The following is a 22,647-nucleotide window of genomic DNA, read 5'->3' as shown; positions in this document are numbered from 1 at the left end:
CTTCAGCATGCAGGAGCTGCACACCAGCCCTGCAATCACTGCCAGGGGACGGGGAGGGAACAGGGGTCACCGTGTCCCCCCAGCGCAAGGGCTGTGTCCTGCTGCACGCTTGGGGGGTCGACTCCCCCTTCCCTGTCCCCGCGAGGCCCGGCCGCTGCCGAGACTGTGCCCAGGCGCCTGGGTGGCTGCGACGTGCAGGGGGAGACGGGAGGAAGGGCTTCAGTCCGCGTCCCCCCGCTTCGCCGTCAGCGGGAGCAGCGCCGGAGCAAGGACTGCTGCGCTGGGCGCTCTGCTGCAGAGCAGCCCCGGACTTTGCAGCGAGCGATGCTGGGAGCATCGTCCAGGGCTCCTGCTCCCGCTGCCGTCGGCCCGGCTGGCCCGGCGTCCCGGCAGACCGACGCCGCTGCCGGGGAGGGCCGGCCACCCCGGCGCCCGTGCCACTCGGCCCCGGCTGACGCTCGTGGCCCGGCCCGCCGCCGCGCCGGAGGCCCCCGGCCGCCGCCGCATTGTTTGCTGTGACAAAGCCCGGACTCGGGGCCGCGCCGAGGCCCCTCCGCTCGCTGCAGCTCGCCTGCCCCTAATCGAATTAGGAGCCCGGCACGGGGCTGAAGGCTGGCAGTAATTGAATTTCTCCCGTCACAGCCTGATGTTTCTCCCCTCCAGATCTTGCCTTGGTTTTATTGTTTCTGGGACCGGCTGCAATGGCACATTTATTTGATCTGTCACAGGGAGCCCTTTAACCCTCTGCTGTTTGCTTAGAGGCACGCCGGCTCCTTTCCTCAAACACAATTAAAAACAAATAAAACAATCGGGGGCGGTGGAGCCCCCCCAATGCAGCCCTGGCCGGGGATGCTCCTGCATGCTGGTGGCTTCGTCTCGCTGCTCCCTGGGGTGCTGGCACAGCACAACATGGCATGGTGCAGCGTGGCACGGCACGGCACAGCGCGGTGCAGCGTGGCACGGCATAGTATGGCACAGCACGGCACGGTGCAGCGAGACATGGCACAGCACGACATGCATGGCATGGCATGGCACAGCACGGTGCAGTGAGGCACAGCACAGCATGGCACGGCACGCATGGCATAGCCCAGTGCAGCGAGGCATGGCATGGCACAGCATGGCACAGCACAGCACGGCACGGCACGCCTGGCCCATGGACTCCCTGCTCTCCCTGCGTCCCAGCAGGCAGCTCCGTGCCAGGGCTGGACCCATTCCCGAGCGGGTCGCAAGAGCACCCTGCGAGAGCCCTGGCTGTGGTGCCCGGACCCTGGGGCTGCGTCACTGTCGGGTTGCTGGTGTTGGGGTGTGCAGGCTGCTGCGATGGGGTCGGGCATGCAGGGCATGGCGCTGCTACAGAGGGACCCGGTACCGAGACCTGCACGGGGGGAGTCCTGGGTTTATCCCCATGATCCCTGTGCTGGTTCCCTCGCTGCTGTGCACACCCCTGCACAGCCATGCACACCCCTGCACAGCCATGCACACCCCTGCACAGCCACGCACACCCATGCACAGCTGTGCACAGCTGTGCACACCCCTGCACAGCCACGCACACCCCTGCACAGCCATGCACACTCCTGCACAGCCATGCACAGCCATGCACAGCTATGTGCAGAGCTGTGCACACCTGCCGGCACGGCCCAGCCAGCTCTGCCCCACCAGGCCCACCCGCAGGCGCAGGGCGCGCGGCAGCTCCGGGGCTGGAGCCAAGAGCTCCTGCTCTCTTGCTCAGCCCTGGGCACCCGGGAGCCGCTCAAGGCTCCGCCACCTCCCGTCGGGTCGGCCCTACGCCCTGGCGCAGGCTCAGCCCCCAGCCAGGCGGGTGCGGGCGAGCGCTCATTCCCAGCGCGGTGTTTTAAACAAAGCCGGCAGCTCAGGAGCTTTGCTACGGACGCCCCTGGACGGGGACTCGGGGCCTTGCTCCATGTCAGCTCCTCGAGGGCTTGGTGCACGGCGGGACCATGTGCGACGCCTGCTGCAGACCCACCGCTGCGATGAGGGCGGGCAAACACCAACTGCGCAGCTCGTGACGGGAGTTTCGGGGAGACTGGTATGGTGCTTGCCGTGTGGTTCTGCTTTCTCTCTTGGCAAATAAAAACACAGTCTAGAAGGAGTGGTGGGATCTGGCTATGCAGCCCCGCAAGCCATCCATGCAGCACCCTTGCATCTGCCACGCACAATCAGGCGCAGGGCCGTGCCCGAGACAGGACAGCTCCGGGTTTCGGCGCTGCCAGCTCCGTTTCAGAAGGGCTCCCCCCTTCTCCTGCTCCCAGGCGGCTGGGACTGGACGCTGCTCTTCGTTTGCAGCCCTTCCTCACGCACCCGCTCTGGCGGTGCTTGGCCGTCCCAGCACCCTTCCTGAATTAGGCCGGGCTGGACGCCGCACCGCTGCCGCCTGGGGCCTTGCGGGACGGCGGTGAGGAACGCCTCGGCTCTGCACGGCAGGCCCGGACGAGCTCAGCCTTGGCTGGGTCTACCGCCGCCGGCAGCAGGGCTCTCCGTGACGCCCCATCCGTCCCCGTCTCTGCGCCCGAGGGTCCATTTAAGCCTGGAGGGCGGCGACTTAACAGCTTATTCGTGCTGGAGGGCTATTTTGTGTGAGCTCCCTTATGTATTTAATTTCCTGCTCCTCATAATCCGTGCCTGTGGCACGGCACCGAACGGTGCGGTAACGCGCTGCCACGTGGTCAAGGGCCGCTGTCCCGGCGCGGACCGGGCTCCTCTCCCTGCGGGGCGACGGGGGTCCGCAGCGGCGGGGAAGCAACCCGCGCACCGTCCCGGCTGCTCGAGCACGCCGCGTACCGGCCGGGACGTTTCATCCCCAGGGAAGGACACCGGCTGGTTTGACCCGGTCACGCTCTGGAGAGGACACGCGTGGCCGCAGCTCGCAAGCACGAACTGGCACTGCGGACCATCGCAGAGGACAGGCGGCGAGGAAGGCAAGCCCATAAACTGTTTGCACCCCTGAGCCGTGCCTTCCCCCAAACGCTCCTGCCCTGGAGAGATGCGAGGAGCTCCGGGGCCAGATCCTGGCACCCCCCTGCCAGAGCTCAGCGGGATGCAGGAGCTGAGCCCCAAGGGAGGAGGAGGAGAAGGGGGTTCCTTCACCGGGCCAGGTGTTTCTGTCCTGCCCGCTGCCTCCCACCTCTGCCCTCGCGGGGCTGTCCTGGAGGACAGGGTACACCCCCAAACCCTTCACACTGGAGGATCCCAAAGATCTCCACCCCAGAGAGGGTACCCACTGCTGACAGGTGCCTGGAGGAGCGAGGACCCTGGTTTCGCCCCTCGCGGAGGGCAGGGGAGAGGCGGCGAGCGCCTCCGGAGGGCTCGGAAGAGTTAAACCTCCAGCCCAGGGAACGTGCTGCCAACACTCGGGAAACAAACCCAATTTGGCCTGGTAAGAGACGCTGTAACTTTCAATTTGTCTGGACCGGGGAACTTTGCTCCGAGCTCTGACACTGAGGACAGCTTGGACATCTAGGTTAACCCTGAGTTATTAAATATTTCAAGAAAGCAGGTCTGTGGAGTGCAGATAATCTGGTCAGTGACGGAAAAACAGAGGCAGGAGGAGCGGCTGCAGCAGTTAGCGATGGGCTTTACGCTGTGATGTCACCTGGCCGGGACGGGGCTGGCGGATGGAAACTCGCTGGCGTTATTCACATCTCCCACTTGTGAGCAGGAAACGTTAGGAGTCTCCTAGGGATGTTTCTTGCCCTTCTCCATCCTATTAATGGGCAATCCCCACCTCTGCTCTGCCCGTCCTCCCCCCAGCCTGCGTGACAAGCAGAATTTCGCATGTGCACACTGCCTTTATTGCAATAAATTAAGAGCCAGGTGAAATACACAGAGTCAAAGAATGCCTGGTGGCTTTCAAAATCAAGCTGTCATACACTCAGTCCCTGTCCTACCCCTTTTCCAGCAGCAACCCAGCCCCAGCGAACCCAGCCTCCGCAGTCAGCCACCCCTATAGGGAACAGCAAGTCTTATCAGAGCCGGACTCCCCGGCTCCTGTACCATCTGAAATGTGCTTTGCCCCTCTTCTTAAAATACTCCTACACCTTCTCTTGTGCCACGTGCTTCTATGGCGAAATCCCACTACCCTCCACCTATATATTTGCTATGTCCCCGTAACAGCAGCATGGCACCTCCCTGGTTCGTAGCTGCAGCTCCACAACCTGTGCGTCTATCCAGAATAAACAGGCGCAGTCTGGTCACGCGAGGGTCCTGCCTGCCTGTGTCCCGCTCCTGAAGAGGAAGAGGAGCTCGTGAGAGCACAGCTTTGCCCCTGCCCTGCCTCACGCCCTGCTCTGACAGTCAGGAGTTGCCTGTACTCACTGATGTGGCCAGACTGGACACTCTGAGTCTCATGGTATTTTATTGTCAACCGGAACAGCCTGCAGCATCTCACAGGCAGCAGCTGCTTGGAGAGTGCTCCAGGAGTGGTCCTCGTGCCTATAAGAAGAAAGTAATTTTTTCAGGGTTCAAAGGTGCTTGGATGTCCAGTTTTCGGGATTTGCTGTCTTTCTCCACTATCTCCAGCCGCAGGGTTGGCATCTTTGTTTTATCCATTCCAGGTGAAGAGTTGTCCTTGGTTTTCAGCAGCTGCTTGTCCGAATCCTCCACTGTGATCCTCAAGGTGCACCCCCTTGGCAGCAGGTCCTGCTCATAGGCAGCTGCTAACTGGTTCACAACACGCCGTTCAACCTGAAGAAGAAAAAGCAGCTCCCGTTAGAAAGCCTTCTGCCCACTTAAGCCCCTTTGATCAGCCTCAATGCCTATGGAGCCATGCAGCACTCCTTCCCACCCAAGGGCAGAGCAGATGTCCCTGGGGTGTCTCTTCTCTGCCTTCTGTGGACAGGACTGAGCCTTGGCAGCACAGTTTACACCGTACTGTAGCAGGAGTTGCACCAAGAGACTTCAGCTGCTTCTGAACAACATGCACCTGAAGCTCTTCAGAAAACCACTCTCAGAGTGGACATTTTCTTGATGGATTTTAACCAGCGTCAGATGGAAACAAATGCAAAGCACAGGCAGGAGCATGTATATGCTGGCACAAATGTGTGTGTGGACACTGAAGAAAGGCAGGAGAAATCCCACATCTCCTGCTCACATAACTTATCCTCTGTGTGTCTTTCTGAAGTATATTGGCTGTGATGTTTCCTCCCACAGGTCAAGAACATCTCAGCCTTGGAATCTGTGGGCACACTCTTCTACGGGACAGACACAAAGAGTGACTATCCTGACTCTTCCCATGCAGACTGTGACTATGATGTGATGCTGTGGGGTTCATCTGTGCTCCTGCGCCCTGTGTAACTCCACATGGGGCCGACGCTTGCTTCATCCTTCTACTTTACCTCATGTTTGATAGACCGGGCGCCATAGTGCAAGTTGTAGCCATCAGCCAGCACGTCCATAACCTCTCTATCCCAAAGCAGGGTGATGTTGTGCCTCGTTTTGGCCTGTGGGGTGAAAAGGAGAAGGAAGTGTTACTGGTGCCTTTGAGTGACCCATTTCTTCACTAGTTAGGAACCCAGGACACCATGGGCAACGTAGCGAGGAGCTGGGAGTACCCCTGTGCCTGAGCTTGGCTGAGATGGCCTTGCAGAAGGAGCTGACGTCTGGCCTGGTGCATCTAAGACAATACCTGTACTAGCTTAAGTTACAGTTTGCAAGTCCCCTGCTTAGATCTGAGACCAAGAAAAGGACAGATACTGCACGCATCTCTCAAATGCCCCTGTGATCCTTTGCTGCCCATGGCTACAAGCCTGGCCTGCTGCTGCTCCAGCCCTGAGAGTGTGGCTACAGTTCCTCGGGAAACAGAGGCCAAAGCCCTTAACGTTGCAGGGAACCTCAGTCGTGTTCACTGCGCTGCTCCCATCCAGCAGGCACAGATAACCGGGCAGGGAAGCGCACTGAGAGCTCCTCCAGGCCAGACCCACAGAAGCAAGTTGGGTCCCTAATCTCTATTTAGCCACCTAGAGAGCTCAGATGTGCAAAGTCAAGACAGCACTTTAACGTCTCTGCGGCCCAAATGCTCATCCCCTACCCCAGTCCTGGAAGAACTGTCCCTTGCCATCCCAAGAGATTTTACCTTCCTCAGTGCTGCATGCCCAAAGAGAGAAGTTCCCCTGGTGCTGAACAGCATGTAAGAGACTAGGGTAGGAACAGTACATTCACTCTGCTCCTACGTCAGCAGGACGAAGGCTTGGACAGGGATTTCCTCTGGCTCACATGTCATGTGAGAAACTACTTCTTAAGCAATTTGCTCTGAGCAAAGTTTTTTACCTTCTTGGCCCAAAAATTCAGCTCCTTGTTGACAAGCTGGATGAGTTCGGAGTGGCAAAAAGGGAGAAAATACACAATCTCATTGATCCTCCCCAGAAACTCGTCCCGTCGGAAGTGAGCCTGCAAGGACAAAGGCTGAAGGTCAGGAGGGACAGGGTGGTGACCCTGACAGGCAGACCTGCAACAGTGACACTGCAGAAGGAGTTCCCCAGAGCCCATCTACATCTCCAAACAACAGCTCACGCATCCACGTAATGAGGCCCTGGCAACCATCCCTCCACATGCCACGGAGCAGGAAATCCATGCTGCCAGATCTTGGGTCACCAAGAGCAGCTCTCAGCATTGCTTAGGAGAGGAATTAATTTTTCTAGAGATGGCAAAGGAAGGAACTAAAAACTAATCTCCCCTGCACTGTAAGCCCCGCTCCAGCCTTTCCTGCTGCATTCTCCTGCACGAGTCACGGTGACATTTTCCTCATTGCTCTCTGGGCTCTCCCATTTCTGAGGGTCTGATCTGAGCCTCCCACAGGGAGGTCAAATTCTTGGTCTGTGTAGGAAGTGCCATGTGAACAGCACCCTGAAGTGCTTTAGAAACATCTTAAAGAAACTTAATTGCCAGGGCAGGGGTAGGAAGCAGTGGGATTTTTCATTCCGACAGACTGCGAGCATTTCTTGCACACTTCCTACATGCATCAATTCTGTGCGCTAATGTGATTGGGAGTCCCCCTGCCATCCGTAACCTGCCCAGATACACTGACTGTGGCTGCAGTCAGACCTCCTCCCCCAGTTTAACCCTTGCACCAGGCGCTCAGACTGCGCCCATGCAATGCAGGAGGGGAGAGGCTGGGCTGCACCGGACGGCACCAGTGAAAGGCACAGCCGGACTGACAGGGCGACACGTGGCTGAGGGCATTACAGGACTGATCTCCATCCTGTGTGCACGTGGGTACTAACCCACAGTGGATCCCAGGCCAGGTTACCGGCAGCTGCTGGCAGGGGTCTGGTGTGGTTTCCAGGGCGGTGAAGGCAGAAGGTTTGTGTCACAGAAACACGTTTATGTCACGCCACTGATGCCAGAGACTGTTAGTGCCTGCTGATCTACTGCATTAAATGAACTACTATGCTACTATGGCTTCTACCCCTGCTCCCGTTGTTCCCCTTTGTCAGTGGTGTCAGCCTGCCGGACCCCTCTGTTAGAGCAATCTCCACATTTTGTGCTATGACACTCTCCAGGCATGGAGCAGTCTACAGGCATCCATGGCTTCAGCTTCCCAGTGTCTTCTTTAGCATTCCTTCATATTCAGACCACTGGAGGATGCATTTTAGAGCCGGCCAAGGAAGTACTTTGACGGTTCTGTTCTGGCAGCTACTGGAAGTAGATAATCAAAAAAACATCTGGGAGCCCCCACCAGTGGGAACAAAAAAACCAAGCAGGACACCAGGAGCGCTTGGTTCCACTCAGAGTCCACGTAACGGTGAAGTCCAAGTGCCCCTTCCCCCTGAAGCCTGCCATACAGAAAAGGGAACAACGTGAGGTGTCTGTGTTCCTGTCAGTATGGAAAAGCCCATCCTCGTCATTCAGATCTTACCCCAAAGTGCTCACCTCTGCACCACCTAAGAGCAGTGAGTTAAATTAGAGGGGATAGTCCTGTTCCTGGTGTAACTTTCACAAAGCATCCTCAGCACTCAGTGAGCAGCAGCACTATCCAGCATCAGCTGGACCCGTGCTCTGCATCCCAATTTCTCTCATTGCGATGCTCTTCATACACCATCATGGAGGTGTGGGCCGTTAAGACAACCCTATTCTGTACAAGACAGAGCTTGGAGGACTGCTGTCTGAGCAGGCAGACTTTCCTGGCCCCTCTGCTGCAGTGTGGAAGCTGAGTGGACCGTGGGCCAGGGCGAGGAGAGAAACCCTCACAGATGCCTACTGCAACACTTCCCACCCCATGCTTCCTTTTCTGTCTCATATCATCGCTCTTAATACAAGAGCACAGGGAGTCAATAGGATGCTGTCATTTGTTTCTGCAAGGCTCTGAGCTTCCTTCTTGTGGCTGAAAATTAAAAACAAATGATGTTGTGTTACATCGCACAGCTGGGAGACAGTTGGGGAACGGGGTGATGAACATGGCAGATACTGCATAGGAAGGCTCAGTGACCAAAACTTAGGACGCCTGAAACATAAGCCATGAAAAAATCCTCTGTACCTTTAAGATCGGGCGAATAACCTTTTCCTTGAATTGCTTAGAGATGGTTATCTTGTCGGTCATCTGGACATCCTCTGAAAGACATAAAGACATTGTGTGTCAGTATGTCAGGCAGGACATGGTTTTCCTGTCTCACCGACTCCTGGAGAACGAACAAGTAAAACACCATGAAAAGAAGCAGGACAGTGGGCAGGAAGGCAAGACAGGGGCTTAGGGGGGGCTTTACAACAGACTTGGGATCTTGATACATGCCACAAAACACATTTGTGTATTAGGCTGTTGGTAACGTGCTTGTCCTGCACCTTCCGTTCTATGTAACGGGTTCCTGCCATTTCGGTCCCCGACTTGCACGTGCCTGGGTCTCCTCTGTGGCCGCCCTCTGTGCCGCTGGGGCTCAAGGAGAGCACGCTTCACTAGTGTGTTTCACTGATACTCTTGCACGGCTAAAGAGCTTCTGCTCCACCTCCACCCTTTGCCTTACACCGCCCAGGAGCCGTCTGCCAGGAGACTTCAGATAACAGGAGTCCTCATTTGGCCTCCACAAACCCTGGCCTGCGGCTGGGCTATCAGAACCAGCGCTGATTACATTAGGCACAAAGTACACTGTCATCCGGGGTTGTTCTCCATAGGCTCCCGCAGCTCCTGTCAGGCACAGAGAAACGGTTCTTAGTCCGTTCAGCAAACAGCAAAATCCATATTCAGACGGCCTGCTGCAGAAGTCTGATTTAGGCTTTGGGTCTACTTCCCTCCGTTGACTGTAGATGGAGCCAGGGTCTGGCAGCCCCGCACAGCAGGCTCCCTGAATCCCACCTCTGTACTACGGCAGGCAGCTTAAATGCAGGGTTTAGCTTTCTGTGGCCTAAATTTACTTTTTTCTTTTTCTTTATCTCTTCATTTCTTTCTACATCTTCAAGCATTTAACTACACATGCTATTTAACAGAACCAAGCCCACAGGCAGGCTGCATGCATCAAAGATGCTCGGATAGGATTTTGTAAAACAGGCCAGTAGAGAAAGCTCCACACTGAAGGCTGGAGCCCGAAAGGTTTTTCCCACCTCACAGCCTTGGCAAAGAGTGTTACACACGTAACAGCGGCAGATGAGGCTTTCAAGCTTGGCCTTATCAACACTAGCGCCTGCGTGCAACAACGTGGTGCTGTGCGCTCTGAAATCACCTCTTCCCCTTCCCATCCCAGGCTGCCGAGGAAGGCTGAGGTGCTCTTACTGACCCTTGTTTGAAATGGGTCCCCCTTTAGCCTTAGCAACCCCCTTATGATGGACACAAGCACGCTGGTGCTCAATCACGTTCTGGGTAGGTGTGTGCTGCACAGCATGGGGGAGACGAACAGTGGAGCCTCGCCGCTTAGTCTCAGTGGGGAAGGAGGGTCCTTAGTTATAAGGATTTGGCCCATTTCACTGTTCTGTTTTGTGCTTAAAGACATCAACAATGGGATTTGCCAAAAAAAAAAAAAGGAATTTGGCATGGCATTCTCTCAGCATACAAGTCCTCCAGAAGAGAAGAGCTGGAAAAGGCAGAACAGACAGAGCCACCCCCAATATTCAGCTTTCTCACCTGTAATACTCGCTACTTGCACTTACAGATTGAGAGATACTGTAGAAGCAGCTCCTTCTGTCTATCTTTCCATTTATCTACCGTCCAGGCACTTACACTGACCTCATGGCCACTGCATTCAAGACCAAGCCAAGCCAGGAGCTCAGTAAATTACAAGGAGGTCCACGAAACTCAATTGAGCCTAGGCTTCTGATCCAAAATACATTTTCCAGCTATGCTCTCTCACTGTCATTCACCAACTGCAGCTGTCTGCTGTGCAGGTCTAGAAATTAAAATTCAATGCTTTCCTCATTTAGGAGAAAAGTGCTTGGCATTTTAAAATGTTATTCTTGAAAGTTCAGTTGCAGGCATGCTTTGTCCTTTACCTAGTATGACTGAAGTTTAAAGAGTCTGAATTAAGCAAGCTTTCGTACCCGCTTCTCAAAATAAAAAGGAGGAGACAGTGAGAGAGAGAAGCTGAAAAATACATTTGAGGCCTACACCCAACCTTTTTTCCTGCTATCCATGGAGCTGATGCAGATGGCTGTGGTGCAGCCTCAGTACACACTGCACACACGTTCTCAGGGCGTTTCCACCGGTGAGAGGAGTTCTCAACACTGACCTTTTTGCAAATACTGCATATGTGTACAATGGTGCACACTGCTAGATACTATATGGAAGATGTGCTGTCTAGACACATAAGACAGTAAAATGGAACTAAACCTGATGGGAAAACACAGGATGTGACCATCATGATAAACGACTGCCTGGTTATTCACAAGCACAGTAACACTGGACGGTGACAGTGCTTCCCGTGCTCGCTACGCCTGTGTCTGTGTTCACATACAGTCTCTCATTTTAGCTCTAGAGGAAATGGTGTCCGAGCAGCCATCACCTTCCGCCCACCCTCAGCACAGCAGAGACCTGGTCAGTAGCTGGCGCCTGCGGGTGCTATTGGAGTTATCTCTGCAAGGTGAGGAAAACTGAGGGTTAAACTGAAATTGGGATTCTCTGCTGCCTTCAACGGAGTGGTTTACTTCAAATCTTAAAGGCTGCCCTTACCCCTGCTCAATGCTCCTTTTCAGTACATTACTTCACTTTCTGGGAAAAACTTCCACAGGACCCTCGCGTGGGCTTGCTGTTCCCATTGCAAGGCAAAGTCAAATTTATTAAGCTCAGTCCTTTTGGGAATGACTGTGGGGAAACAAACGCTCTCAAAATGTGAACATCTCTACAGGCCGCAGCCTTTTTGCAGAAAGCATTCGAAATGTCTTGAACGAAAGACAAGGATGAGGAGATAAAGAGAAGAGCACAGATGCAGGAAGGCTGAGAGGTGGGACATAAATCCCTTCCCAAGGACAAAGAGAGCTCAAGGATGTGACCTCGAGTATTGAGGATTTCAGGACATGGCAAATCCAAAGCAGAGGTATCACAGGAGAAAGAACAGCTCAGCTTGGTGCGTGGGACTCCTTTTCAGCAACAGGTCATGCTAGAAGCCAAACGGGAAACTTCCTAGACACGTGCACAGGTGGGAGCAGGTAGCTGCCTTCCCTTCCGGCAGACAAGCACCCTCGAGACTCGCCCTCAGGCTGCTGCACCTTGGAGCACGCGTCAGTGCGGACCAGCTGCAGGGTCTAGCAGAAGAGAGGCAAGCGCAGAACCGTCTGGGTGCTCCCTTCTGGCAAAGGGATGGTAGCGTGGGTGATGTCAAATGAAACAAACAGTGGGATATACTTATTAAGACCTTCAGTTTGCTCCCAGTACACATTCCCAGAGTTCTTAGCAGCTGACTAGAGGGTGACCACTTCATTAATGCAGAACTCCATCACTATCTGAGGCAAGGTGAATATGTGGCACACCCATGACACAGCCCTATCCTCTAGAGAATAGGAGTGAGCAATTATTAACCTACTCCCGGCACAGATGACAGTGGTCATCAGGAAAACAGACTCCTCCACAGCAATTTGGGCTGAACATGCATTTGAGGAGGGAGCTCTGTGAAGGCGGGTTTCCACACCTCCACCACAGAGCTGCTGCAACACTATTCTGTCCAGAGGAGAACATACACAGTCTGCAAAGACCAGTGCAGTGAGGACACAGAGAGTTTGAGCGTGCTTGTGTGAAAACTAGGCTTGAACAGTCTCGGAGAACAGAGAGTGGCAGTGTAGAGGGCAGAGCCAGAGCCAGAGGAAAGCTTTGTGTGCCGAGTCCAGAAAAGGATCCTGGAGAAACTGTGAAAAATGCCAGAGGGGGGCAAATGTGGCCATCTGAGGCCACGGCACAGTGCACTGGGCATGAGTAGAGGCAGCAAAAAAAAAAGCAGGAACTTTAACAAAGATCTCTCCAAGAGCTGTAGGGCCAGGGGCTTTAGGGTCTTGTGAGCTCCTCCAGCAAGAGTTTCAGCCAGCTTTGGTCAAGACGGAGCTGGCTGGGAGGTCTGAGGCTGTGAAAGGCAGCGGTACCTGGCCAGGCAATGCTGGAGGGTATCTTTCAGAAGTTTTGGTGGCTGATGAGGCAATGCACGTGATTCTTGCAGCAGGAACCTATGCTGTTAGGAAGGCAGTGGATTCTTTAAGGATTTGGGGTATGACATCGAAAGAGCAGTACCTAAGTTTTCTGCGATCCTTTTCTTGCTCATTTCCATGGCCTCTTGCCTGAGCTGCAGAGCGTGCTGGGCTATCTCATCACTTGCCACATTGGAGGTCATGATAAAGATGGCATCCTTGCAGTCGATGGTTTTTCCTTTCCCATCTGTCAGTCTGCCCTGGAACAACACCAGTCAACACAAGTAGCATGAGCAGCTGTCACAGAACATTTCCAAAACAAGAGACAAAAGGTCATGGGTCCCATTTTTCCCCAGAATGGGTGCATTTTTGATACTGTCCAAGGGACAGCCAAGGATACAGGATAAGGCTGAGAGAGCTGGGCCTGTTCAGCCCGGAGAAGAGAAGGCTCAGGGGGGATCTGATCAACGTGTAGAAGTATCTGAAGGGAGGGTGTCAAGAGGATGGGGCCAGACTCTTCTCCGTGGTGCCCAGTAATAGGACAAGAGGCAACGGGCACAACCTGAAACACAGTAAGATCTGTCTGAACCTGAGGAAAAACATTTTTGCTGTGAGGGTGACTGAGCCCTGGCACAGGCTGCCCAGAGAAGTTGTGGAGTCTCCTTCTTTGGAGATGTGCAAAAGCTGTCTGGACACGGTTCTGGGCAGCTTCATCTAGGCGACCCTGCTTGAGCAGGGGGGTTGGACTAGATGATGTCCAGAGGTTCCTTCCAACCTCAACCGTCCTGTGATTCTGTGACAGAGGCAGGCAACTAAACAGGACTGAGCTGCAGAGGCTGCAGAAGCTACCACTTCTCAGAGCAATCACAGTAACTGACCATGAACACAGTCCCAGCTGGCCCCAGCCAGGATACACTCAATTGAAGCTTTGGGAAAAGCATCCTACCTTGCGAGTGAGATGGGCTGGTGCAGTTCTCAGTCACCTATGCTTGCCTGCCTTGTGCAGCTCAACTGCATCTGAACCTCTGCCCATCTCCCTGCTGTGATTTTGGGTCTGACACATGAGCTCTGGTGAATCCCGCCAAGAGCAAGTGAAGTTGTTGCCACCCAGTGCCTCTGACCCACTCCTCTGATAGAGGCTGTTGTCCCTCCGGTAGGTTTGAAGGCAGGACTCTCAGACACAGTCCAAGGTCTTAGCTCAGCTCTGCTTTTGGCTGCGGTTTAAGCTGGGATGCTGGACTTGGAGTGACTGAGATGCGATACATTCCCCCTTGCTGACTCTTTTCAGTGGTAACCACCAGCAGAGAATCAGAGTGGGAAGCAACAGGCATCAGTGCCTTAAACAGCATTTACACATGTTCATCAAAGTCCTACAAATGAGTCAGTCCAAAGCCCTCCGTGCCACTGTGGCTGGCAGTTTTACAGATCTCCATGCAGGGGTGGCAGGGTTACAGTGAGGGGTAGGGCTCCAAGTGAGGTTTATAGGGGTTTGAAAGCACCATGTAGAAGTGCAGTGTTAGTGGTCCAATCAAAAAAAGTAAAATTGAAATAATCTTGCAGAAATAGCAGGGTTACAAAAAATTTGTTGGAAAACTGTTGCCAATTAAATCCCAACATTTCTGAGGAGATGGGGGCTGTGGAATGGGCCAGAGGAACTGACCTCTTTTCTCTGGGTCACTCTGCTCTGGTTACATACATGGAAGTGAACAAGGTAATGAAGAAACTGTGACAGCAAGAGGCAACAGGGAGCGCCCCTTACGCCCGCAGAATCACCTCGACGAACCAAACCAGGGCCAGTGGCTGCAACTGCAGCCCAGCATCGCAGGAAAGCACGGTCCACGGGGAGCAGCATGAGCTGCATCTGGCTTATGTGGCGAGGTGACTACTGTTGGCTCACTAACTGCTGCGGTATGCTACCAAACTAACACAGGAACCCTTCAAAAGTGCTACTTCTCTTGATTAATAAAATAAAAAAGAGAGAAAAATAAAGAGGAAAAAATAAGCAGCTCCCCAGGCAGTTTCTTTCCTCGATATGTCTCCAGCAGCAGATATCCAGTACAATGACACAAATCCTTGTTGGGTGCTTGAGATTAACATTTGGGTTATTGCCCTGTCAAGTGCATGGTACAAGAATTGATTTCACATTTAGCTGCTGCTGTGATGATCTATGCAAGAAAAAATTGTGTTATTAATCCTGAAAGCAAAACAAACCCCCCCAAAACCTCTCAGCACATTGCTCGGGAGTTTGTTTGCCTCTGAGGACAGACTGGGACCTTAAAAAGAAATGGAAAAGCTTGCATGCAACAGGCTGAGTGCTCAACGGAGCATGCAGCACAACCACCGCTTGCTTAATCTCTTCTGCAGGCCCCAGGCTAACTCCTGCAGACACATATTTGTCTCTGGTTGCCACCGGTTCACACAAGGCAAACTGTAGCTTCCCAAGACAGGTCGTCTGTAAAGAGTTCCCCCAGAGACCAGCAGACAGCAAAGGACTCCAAAGCCATAGGCTTTATCTGTGCCCTCTCCCTCTAACAGTGAGTATCTGCCCTCCCTCCTAGTCCCCAGCAGGATCAAGCAGTGCCATGTATGTTTGGAGGGGGAAAGGTGTGAGACAAACCACCTGGCACCTGAAAAATCAGCAATTAATCAACCTGAACTAGAAAGCAGATAATCAACAAGAAATGACTCATTAGGATTCAGATGGATTAAGGAGCCCTGCAAGGCCTTCTCCAGAATACAGTGCTTGTCTGATGATGCGACAATACTCTGATTTGTGCTTGATTTCCTCCCTGTCATGTTTGAGAGGGTGTACATGTAAGGCACACGGCCGCACAGGGCATGCCTGTCAACGGGGCAATCGCCTTCCCGCCTCCTCTCGTAGCTCCTACTTTCTGCAATGGACAGGCAGTCCACCTATTTTGTCACTGAGCTGTCATTGGGGGTTTCTTGCCTTGGTAGTATCCCCATGACACGGTCTTCACCGTAACACCGTCCCAGTGACACAGGACAATCCGATTCCTAGCCTTCCTGCTAAGTTTTCTAACCTTCCCATCATTTTGTCTGAAGATGTCATTTCTTCTACCAGGAAACCTCAGCATTATCCTGTTTCCTGGTATTAAAATGGAAAAGAGAGTGCCAGGCTGGCTTACATTTTTAGAAGTAACCACTGACTTGGAGCATTTCAACTGTGGTCCAGAACATCTCCTATAGCCATCATCCTTTACGCTGCCCACTGTCATCCTCTGCTGCTAACTTTGTGCTAGCTCAGGTTCTGAAATGCAGACTTACTTCATCAAACAGCTGCAGCATTATGGTGAGGACATCTGGGTGGGCTTTGTCGACCTCGTCGAAGAGCACCACAGCATTTGGACACTGCCTCAGCTTTTTGGTGAGCTGCCCACCCTCTTCATGGCCCACATAGCCAGGTGGAGAGCCAATAAACTTGGCGACCTAGGAGAAAGCAACAGGAGACGTGGAAGATGATCTGTTCGTCGTCGGGAAAGAAGCCCTCTCGGGTATGGAGCAGCTAGCAATCAGCCATGATTCTTTTCTGTAGACAAATCAAGTTCTGCATATGTTGTGACATCTATCACACCCCAGGTATCCCAAGACCAGCTTAATCAGCAACAATTTGGCAAAATGCAGACCAGTGACTGCTGAGCCATTAACTCACACAGAGCTTTAACCACCAGAATCTGAAAGAGCAGTCACTGGCAGGCAAACAGGGACCTAGGGACAAAATCCCTACCTTTCTTCCTAGCTGCTGAAGACATACTTTAACACCTCTTAGCCTTTTTTAAGAGCAAGAATTTAAAGTCATATGAGTGCCCGATGGCTTTGGTGGGGAATCAAAGTTTGGGAAGAGGTCACAATGAAAATATTTCTCCTGTGTCAATAACCAATTTTATTACTTCTTGATGCTATGAGTTTTTAAATAAGGTTACAAAGAAGAAAATAGAAGAATATTTCTGAAAACAGAAATATTTTAGTAAAGACAACCAGTGATTTTTGATGCATTTTGGGACATTTTCAAGGCATCCAGTTCTGCAGGTGCTTCCGGCACCGTCTACACTCACTGTCCTTTAAGTGTATAAAAGTAGCTGAAACAAAATTGTAAGTCAGCTTGGTTAATTCAGTGTGGTTCTCTAGGATGCCTGTATGCTGAAAGAGTCAGTTTCTACCTCCTAATACCGGAAGCAGGTGGAATTCTTGGAGCAAAATCCCCAATCCCCAGAATACTGGCAACTCCTCAGAAAACAGAGAATTTGCAACTTCTTATTCTAGGACAATGAAGCAGCGCAGATTACTGGCGAGCTTGTTGTGGCTTCGCTTTGCGCCAGAGGGTAGCTAAAGCCATTGGTGCCCTTACGCACGTGGGCCAGCGGGACCGGGGCAGCCAGTTCCCTTTCGGCGTGCTTCGCCCTGCAAGGCTGGCAGGGGAAACAAGCCACAGTAGCTTCATCTTTGCCTTGGAACCGACAGCACTTTAGGATACACAATTTCTTTCATTCAAAGGTGGATCCTTTTTGCCACCTGCGGAGCAATTTGAACAGGCCGCCTGGGGAGAGCTGGGGTCCCCCCTCCAGAGGACTACGGGGCAGCGCTGCTGCCTCCCCTGCCCTCCTTCAAGACACTGGGGACAGAGGTGAGGGGGCTCCCACTGACTCAGGGATGCAAAGGCAGAAATTAGCTGAAGGCAGCTAATCCATTTCATTTGTTTTGCAGTGCCTGTGGCTGCATGAAGCTCCCCAGGCTCCTTCAAAGGATGCTGTCTCCTGGACTGACCTTCTGATCCTTGTTTGCTTGAAAAATTTATATTGCTTTCCCTGCAATTCTCTCCTTCATTTCTTCCCTTTGCTCTGCCTCTTGTCTTTGTCAGGACACAATATTTTATACCTTACAGTTATACTGCTACTTTTAACTCTTCGTTCTTTCTTTGTACTGAATCATCACTATGGCTTTATTTTTATTCATTTTCTACTCCTACTGTGTAGGTTCCTATCATAACAACTGAGGAGCCATCTATCAGTCTCGCAGCGAGCACTTCTTTATTTTCTCTTCCCGTATCCCTTCACTTCAATGTTTTTGAGAAAATAACACTCTTCCGGACCTTTTCTAGCCCTGGCCATTCAAGGGCCCTATGGATCTTGGCAATGGTCCTGAGACTCACACTGCCTTGCGCTAGCTCAATGCTCTAATCAGCCTTTGGCACAGGCTAGATGCTGAATGGGAGGGTTTGCCTAAAACCCTCTCTCTTCTCATAAGCGAGAGGGCTCCCTAATCACCAGGAAAGAGGTTGGCTGCAGCCCTCGGCTTGGAGCCTGACAACTGCTCAGAAAGAAATGCAAAAACATGGCACTCCCAGTTTGGAGTGGTACTTCTGAGCACCCCCCCGGCAGGCTCCTCCCCAGCACCTTCCTCCTTCTCACGTTCAGGACACCATCTTCCTAAGCGTCAGACAGTGAGTCCTCCTCCTTTTTCCTCCTTTTTCCATAAAACAATGCAGCAGCTGCACTGTTTAAGGGGCTGATCTTCAGTGCATCCTATCTCATGCTTTCTGGATCTGGGTGCATCTTACCCAAACGTTTCCACTAAAGACCCCTACCAGCCATCGAAAGAAACAATGCTGTAAACAAGATTTCTAGGACCTTGTTCCTTTCCGCACAGTCAGCGGGAGACAGAACCCTCCAAAAGGATTAGGGCTGCCTGGGCCCCGAGGGGGGCTTACCACTTTCCATTGCAAAGGCCTCATATAGGTGCATAACAGCTACAGTGGGATCGCTCAGGCTGTGTGTCTCCAGCCAACAGTCCCTTTATAAGATTACCTCCTTCTGGTCTGAAATTTTCTGTGCTATAAGTTCTTCTCCCTGGATTCGTTATAGCATCCCACAACTTCTCAAGGGAAGTTTTTGCAGATTCACTCTCGCGTATTCACTGTGGGCATTTTAGGCACTTTCATCCTCCAAGTCTTGTAACGATCCCACCATCTCCAGCGTCTGAACCAGTGGAGATGTTCTGCTTCTTTTGCAGCATCAGAAGTAATCGGCCCCGTAGGTGTGATAGGAGGGGTGGACTCTGTCTACTGGGCTCTCGTGGGAGTTACGCTGAAGTGGTGATACAGCACAGATCTCCTCTGTCAGCTAAATGCAAGTCCATACTGTTCAAGCCTAGACACTTCTACCGTTCAGACTGTTAGAATAAACACATGGGACTGTGGACAGAGCTGGCCAGTGCTCTGGAGGTGGACAACCCATGCACCCTTGGCACCTTAATGCATCCTAGGATCTAATTTACACGATCTCAACAGACTCGGCACACATAAAGCCAAGGCAGCAGATAACCAGGTTCAATCAAACTAGGCCGGGGCAAAATTTTTGACATCAGGAAGTGAATGCGGTTTTGCGCTCACTTGAGCTTATCTTGGGCTTACAAACAGTCTCTGTGTATTTACAAACTGTGGCTAATCACTCATGTCCAGACTGCATGTTTTCAGCACAACATGATCTCCGTTCACTCAAGGGTACGGACACCACATACAGAAGCCACAGTACTGGATACAAATGACTAAGGCTTTTCTTTCTCCTTGGTCTCTGTTCCTCATGTGCTGCCCTTTAGCTTGTTGTTCTTTGACTGGTAGTCCCCATATTGCAATGTACTCCATAGCCCTGAGCAACTCTTGTTGCTACTTTTCTTGCATCCCTTTTTGACACACTAAACCGCCCATGTCCTGGAGAACGTGGAACTAATTTGGAAAGATCCTGAACGCTCGCTGCCTGGGCTTGGCTCCCAGCATCCAACTGGGAGGTGTTTCTTGTGTTCAAGAACAGCTGGGAGATCTTGAGCCCCTCCAAGGACAGTGATGAAAGGTAGGGGAAAGAAGGAATTGACACCATTTGTTTAAATTATCAATTAAACTCGAAACTGCAATCTCTGGATGTACGACAGTCCATTTACTAACCTCGTGCCTTTCCTGGAACTCTGACATGTCCAGTCTAATGAAACCCTGTAAGAGAAATAAACATGTAACATGATTTTGATGAATGTGCTCAAAGTTTCAGGACATTTAGAAGTCTTCAGAACCAGACACGTGGATACACGGATGAACACACTGGTGTCTGTTTCTTGGTTCCTGAGGATTACAGGCAATGGAATGGCCAGATAAATCCACTATAAAATGTTGAAGACTTATTCTGAAGGAAGAGGAAAATAATTGCAGTTTCTCAAAGACAGCTAGGAACAGTTCCCACAGCTGGCTAACAATCCTCCGACTGAGGTTCAGTTCAGATGCTCTGCTCATCTCTAGAGCAAGAGTGATAAAAATGGGACTGAAATAGCAATTTGCAATTTGCTAAATAAAACGGATATTATTGCTGTTCAATTTTTTGAAATAAATCACAAGAAGAACACAATGCTTCTCTGTAAAAATAAATAAAATAAAAGCAAAAATCATACAGCCAAGGTAAACTAGGTCCGTGGATGATCACACCTAAGAGATAATATTGTTACAGAATTTATAGTTACTCCACAAACTTCCTTTTCCATTTCAAAAGCTGGTTCACTGCAGACACTGAATTGCCTGGGCTTGCGGCTATAACCTAGGTCCTACAGCTATGAGAAGATAAGTTTGAACTTTCTCAGCAACAATGCAGACACGGTCAACTAGACATGGTGGTTCTCCATAGGCATCCAGTTAATAGGTTTTGGGCAGTCACAGGTTACACCTTCCAGGACTACCTGCTCCACAATGCGTATGACTGTTCCCATGCTGTATCAATGAAACCATCACAGGCAGCAATCTAGTGTTGCTGAAGTCCCTTAGAGGCTGGTTTAAACATGTGCTGAAGACAACTCAAATATTATCCTCTGACAATGGCCCTCCTCTGGAGACCTATGGGCATTTACTGGAAAGAGCAAATGCAGGTGAGAGGATATACAGAGAACAAATATTGTAGGGAAGGACACACATGTCTGTGTGTACATCTCACCAGGATACACGCACAAAGACAATTCACCCACACCCACACCCCCACACAGGGCTATTCCACAAAAACATTCAGAGCTAATGGATGGGATTTTTAGCAGTGCAGAGAGTATCCCAATGCCTTTCGGATCCCAGATGTAGTCTAGAGGCACCAAGCCAAGAAGACACTGCCATTAACTCCCACGGTACAGAGGGAGGCAGTGACCGCACTGCCCTGGAGGATCTGCCTGGTTTGCAGCTCTCCCAGGATATGCCAGTTATTAGGTGGAGGCAGTAAGGGAATAGGCAATTTAGGATGGATTTCAACTCAAAACATCCAATTTTCTCTGCATAACAAAAATATTAAAACATGAACAAAAACCTCTTTAGACCAACTGAAACGCTTTCCTTCAAAACTGTCAAGGTATTTTGTTACTCTAGCCTTCTTTTGATCAATTTAGTTTTTATCAGATGGAACTGAAACCAAACGTTGCTCCACCTAAACATACTGCAGAAACCAATCGTATGAAAAGCTTTTTTGTGAAAGAAGCTGCATCTTTTGATGGAAAATTCTTCTACTGAAAGCATCTGAAACAGCCCGATGTAGCACTATTAGCCAAGTCATCCAAAGGCCACGCATGGTACACGCTCCACGTTCTCAAAAGCCATCTCCAGCTTTCTGGATAATCTTTCTATAGATTTAAACGAGCTTCTCCTATCTATCCCTCTAAAACAGGCAATAAGCATAGAGTGTCTCATTTAAATAGCCATAATTTCCATCAGGTCAAAGCTGTTCACCCCCTTAACATACAGTGCTGGCTCTGCACAAAGGCAAACCACCTCCTCCTTAACTGGACTCACTGGGAACTGCAAGTCTGCACCAGTCACAAACTGCACAGGCAAAAGAGAGATGTGCAAAAATCAGCATCACTTCTCAGAGGCTGGCTTTCTGGGCCCGACCCTGGTGGAGGAGCGTCCCATCAGCGTCCTGACAGGCAGCTGGTGAAAGCAAGACCAGAATCAGGCTCTGTAAGTCATGCTTTGCTTTGGTCTGTTCATGGTCTGAATCCTCCTCGCTCAGCATTCATACCACGTGCACCAACTCAGGTTGGATAAAGATATCAGCATTTGTCATTACATTGCAACCTCTCTATCAGTATGAAAATGAGACCATTATGGATTTCTTAATCAGTCAGTTCCTGCTAAGAGCTGCCTCCCCCATAACCGCCCATGTAGTTTATGACCCCTCTTCGCACTGCTCATTACAGCAATGACCGCCAAGCTGATTCATTACCAATAAAACTCCGATTTGTGCATGCTATTGAATTAACACAACATTCAGTGTTTAACTGATTTCTCTATTTGATGTTTGGCCGGGCATTGACCAGTTCCAGGTGCAGGAGTCTTGGATGAAGGTGCCTGAGATCCAGGGACTGGGATTTATTGCTTCTGGAAGGCAATTATAGAAGGATAAGGAAAAGAAACCAGATCAGCCATTTTTATAGCTTTGTTTTACTTTTGATCTTCTTTCTACCTATGTCATTTTATCTTGTGTCTATTCTGTGCTGGAAGATGTGGCGGGGGGATAGGCAGGATGAATCTAACATCAGCTTATGGGGCAACTCTGTGTTTCTTCATTTTGCCCTGTCATGTGCCCAGCCTTGGCACTAGTATCTGTCCTTCCACAGATCTCGTGGAAGAAAGCTGGGTACTTCTCAAAGGCAGGTAGATGCTTCAATGTGAATCAAGGAATCTGAATTTAAATGCTTAGAGTTTAAAAATGGTAGACGTGCCCAACATACTCCCCTAGTAAAGAACCTACGGCCACCTAGGAAATAATTAACCCATTTTAACTAAAAACTCTCAAGTGGATAATAAAGAAAACCACACAAACAGCTTGCAGCATTTGAATCCAAAACACTTCAGCACTGAGAACCCAAATCAGTTCCATTATTTCCACTGTCTACCGATACATTGCAACAAACGGGGCAGCTAGGGACACGTAAAATGAATTTTTAGAATTTCATCTCTTCTAATGATTTACACTGTTATTAGTAACAGAGGCAAATAAATTCGTTCACAACGCAGGATGTCAAAATCACAGGAACCTCCAAAGGGAGCACAATATTTTCTTAAGTTAGTTT

At 51.1% G+C, this 22,647-nt stretch overlaps 1 protein-coding gene across 1 annotated transcript in view; it reads right to left on the bottom strand.

The window, feature by feature from the left end:
• Window positions 1-3,786: 3,786 nt before the first annotated feature.
• Window positions 3,787-22,647, bottom strand: part of CLPB (ClpB family mitochondrial disaggregase) — a 99,648-nt gene continuing 80,787 nt past the window's right edge. The window contains exons 10-16 of the mRNA XM_068930873.1: window positions 19,502-19,546; window positions 15,832-15,993; window positions 12,647-12,803; window positions 8,489-8,562; window positions 6,283-6,402; window positions 5,352-5,456; window positions 3,787-4,701 (exon numbers count right to left, since the gene is read on the bottom strand). Coding sequence (XP_068786974.1) covers window positions 4,450-4,701; window positions 5,352-5,456; window positions 6,283-6,402; window positions 8,489-8,562; window positions 12,647-12,803; window positions 15,832-15,993; window positions 19,502-19,546 — 915 coding nt within the window. The 3' untranslated portion in view covers window positions 3,787-4,449. The remainder of the gene's footprint in view (window positions 4,702-5,351; window positions 5,457-6,282; window positions 6,403-8,488; window positions 8,563-12,646; window positions 12,804-15,831; window positions 15,994-19,501; window positions 19,547-22,647) is intronic.

The sequence above is a fragment of the Struthio camelus genome, chromosome 1 (assembly GCF_040807025.1).
Source record: "Struthio camelus isolate bStrCam1 chromosome 1, bStrCam1.hap1, whole genome shotgun sequence".
Taxonomy (NCBI): Eukaryota; Metazoa; Chordata; class Aves; order Struthioniformes; family Struthionidae; genus Struthio; species Struthio camelus.
Note: the sequence above shows the minus strand (reverse complement) of the source record. Positions and strands in the feature narration are given on the sequence as shown.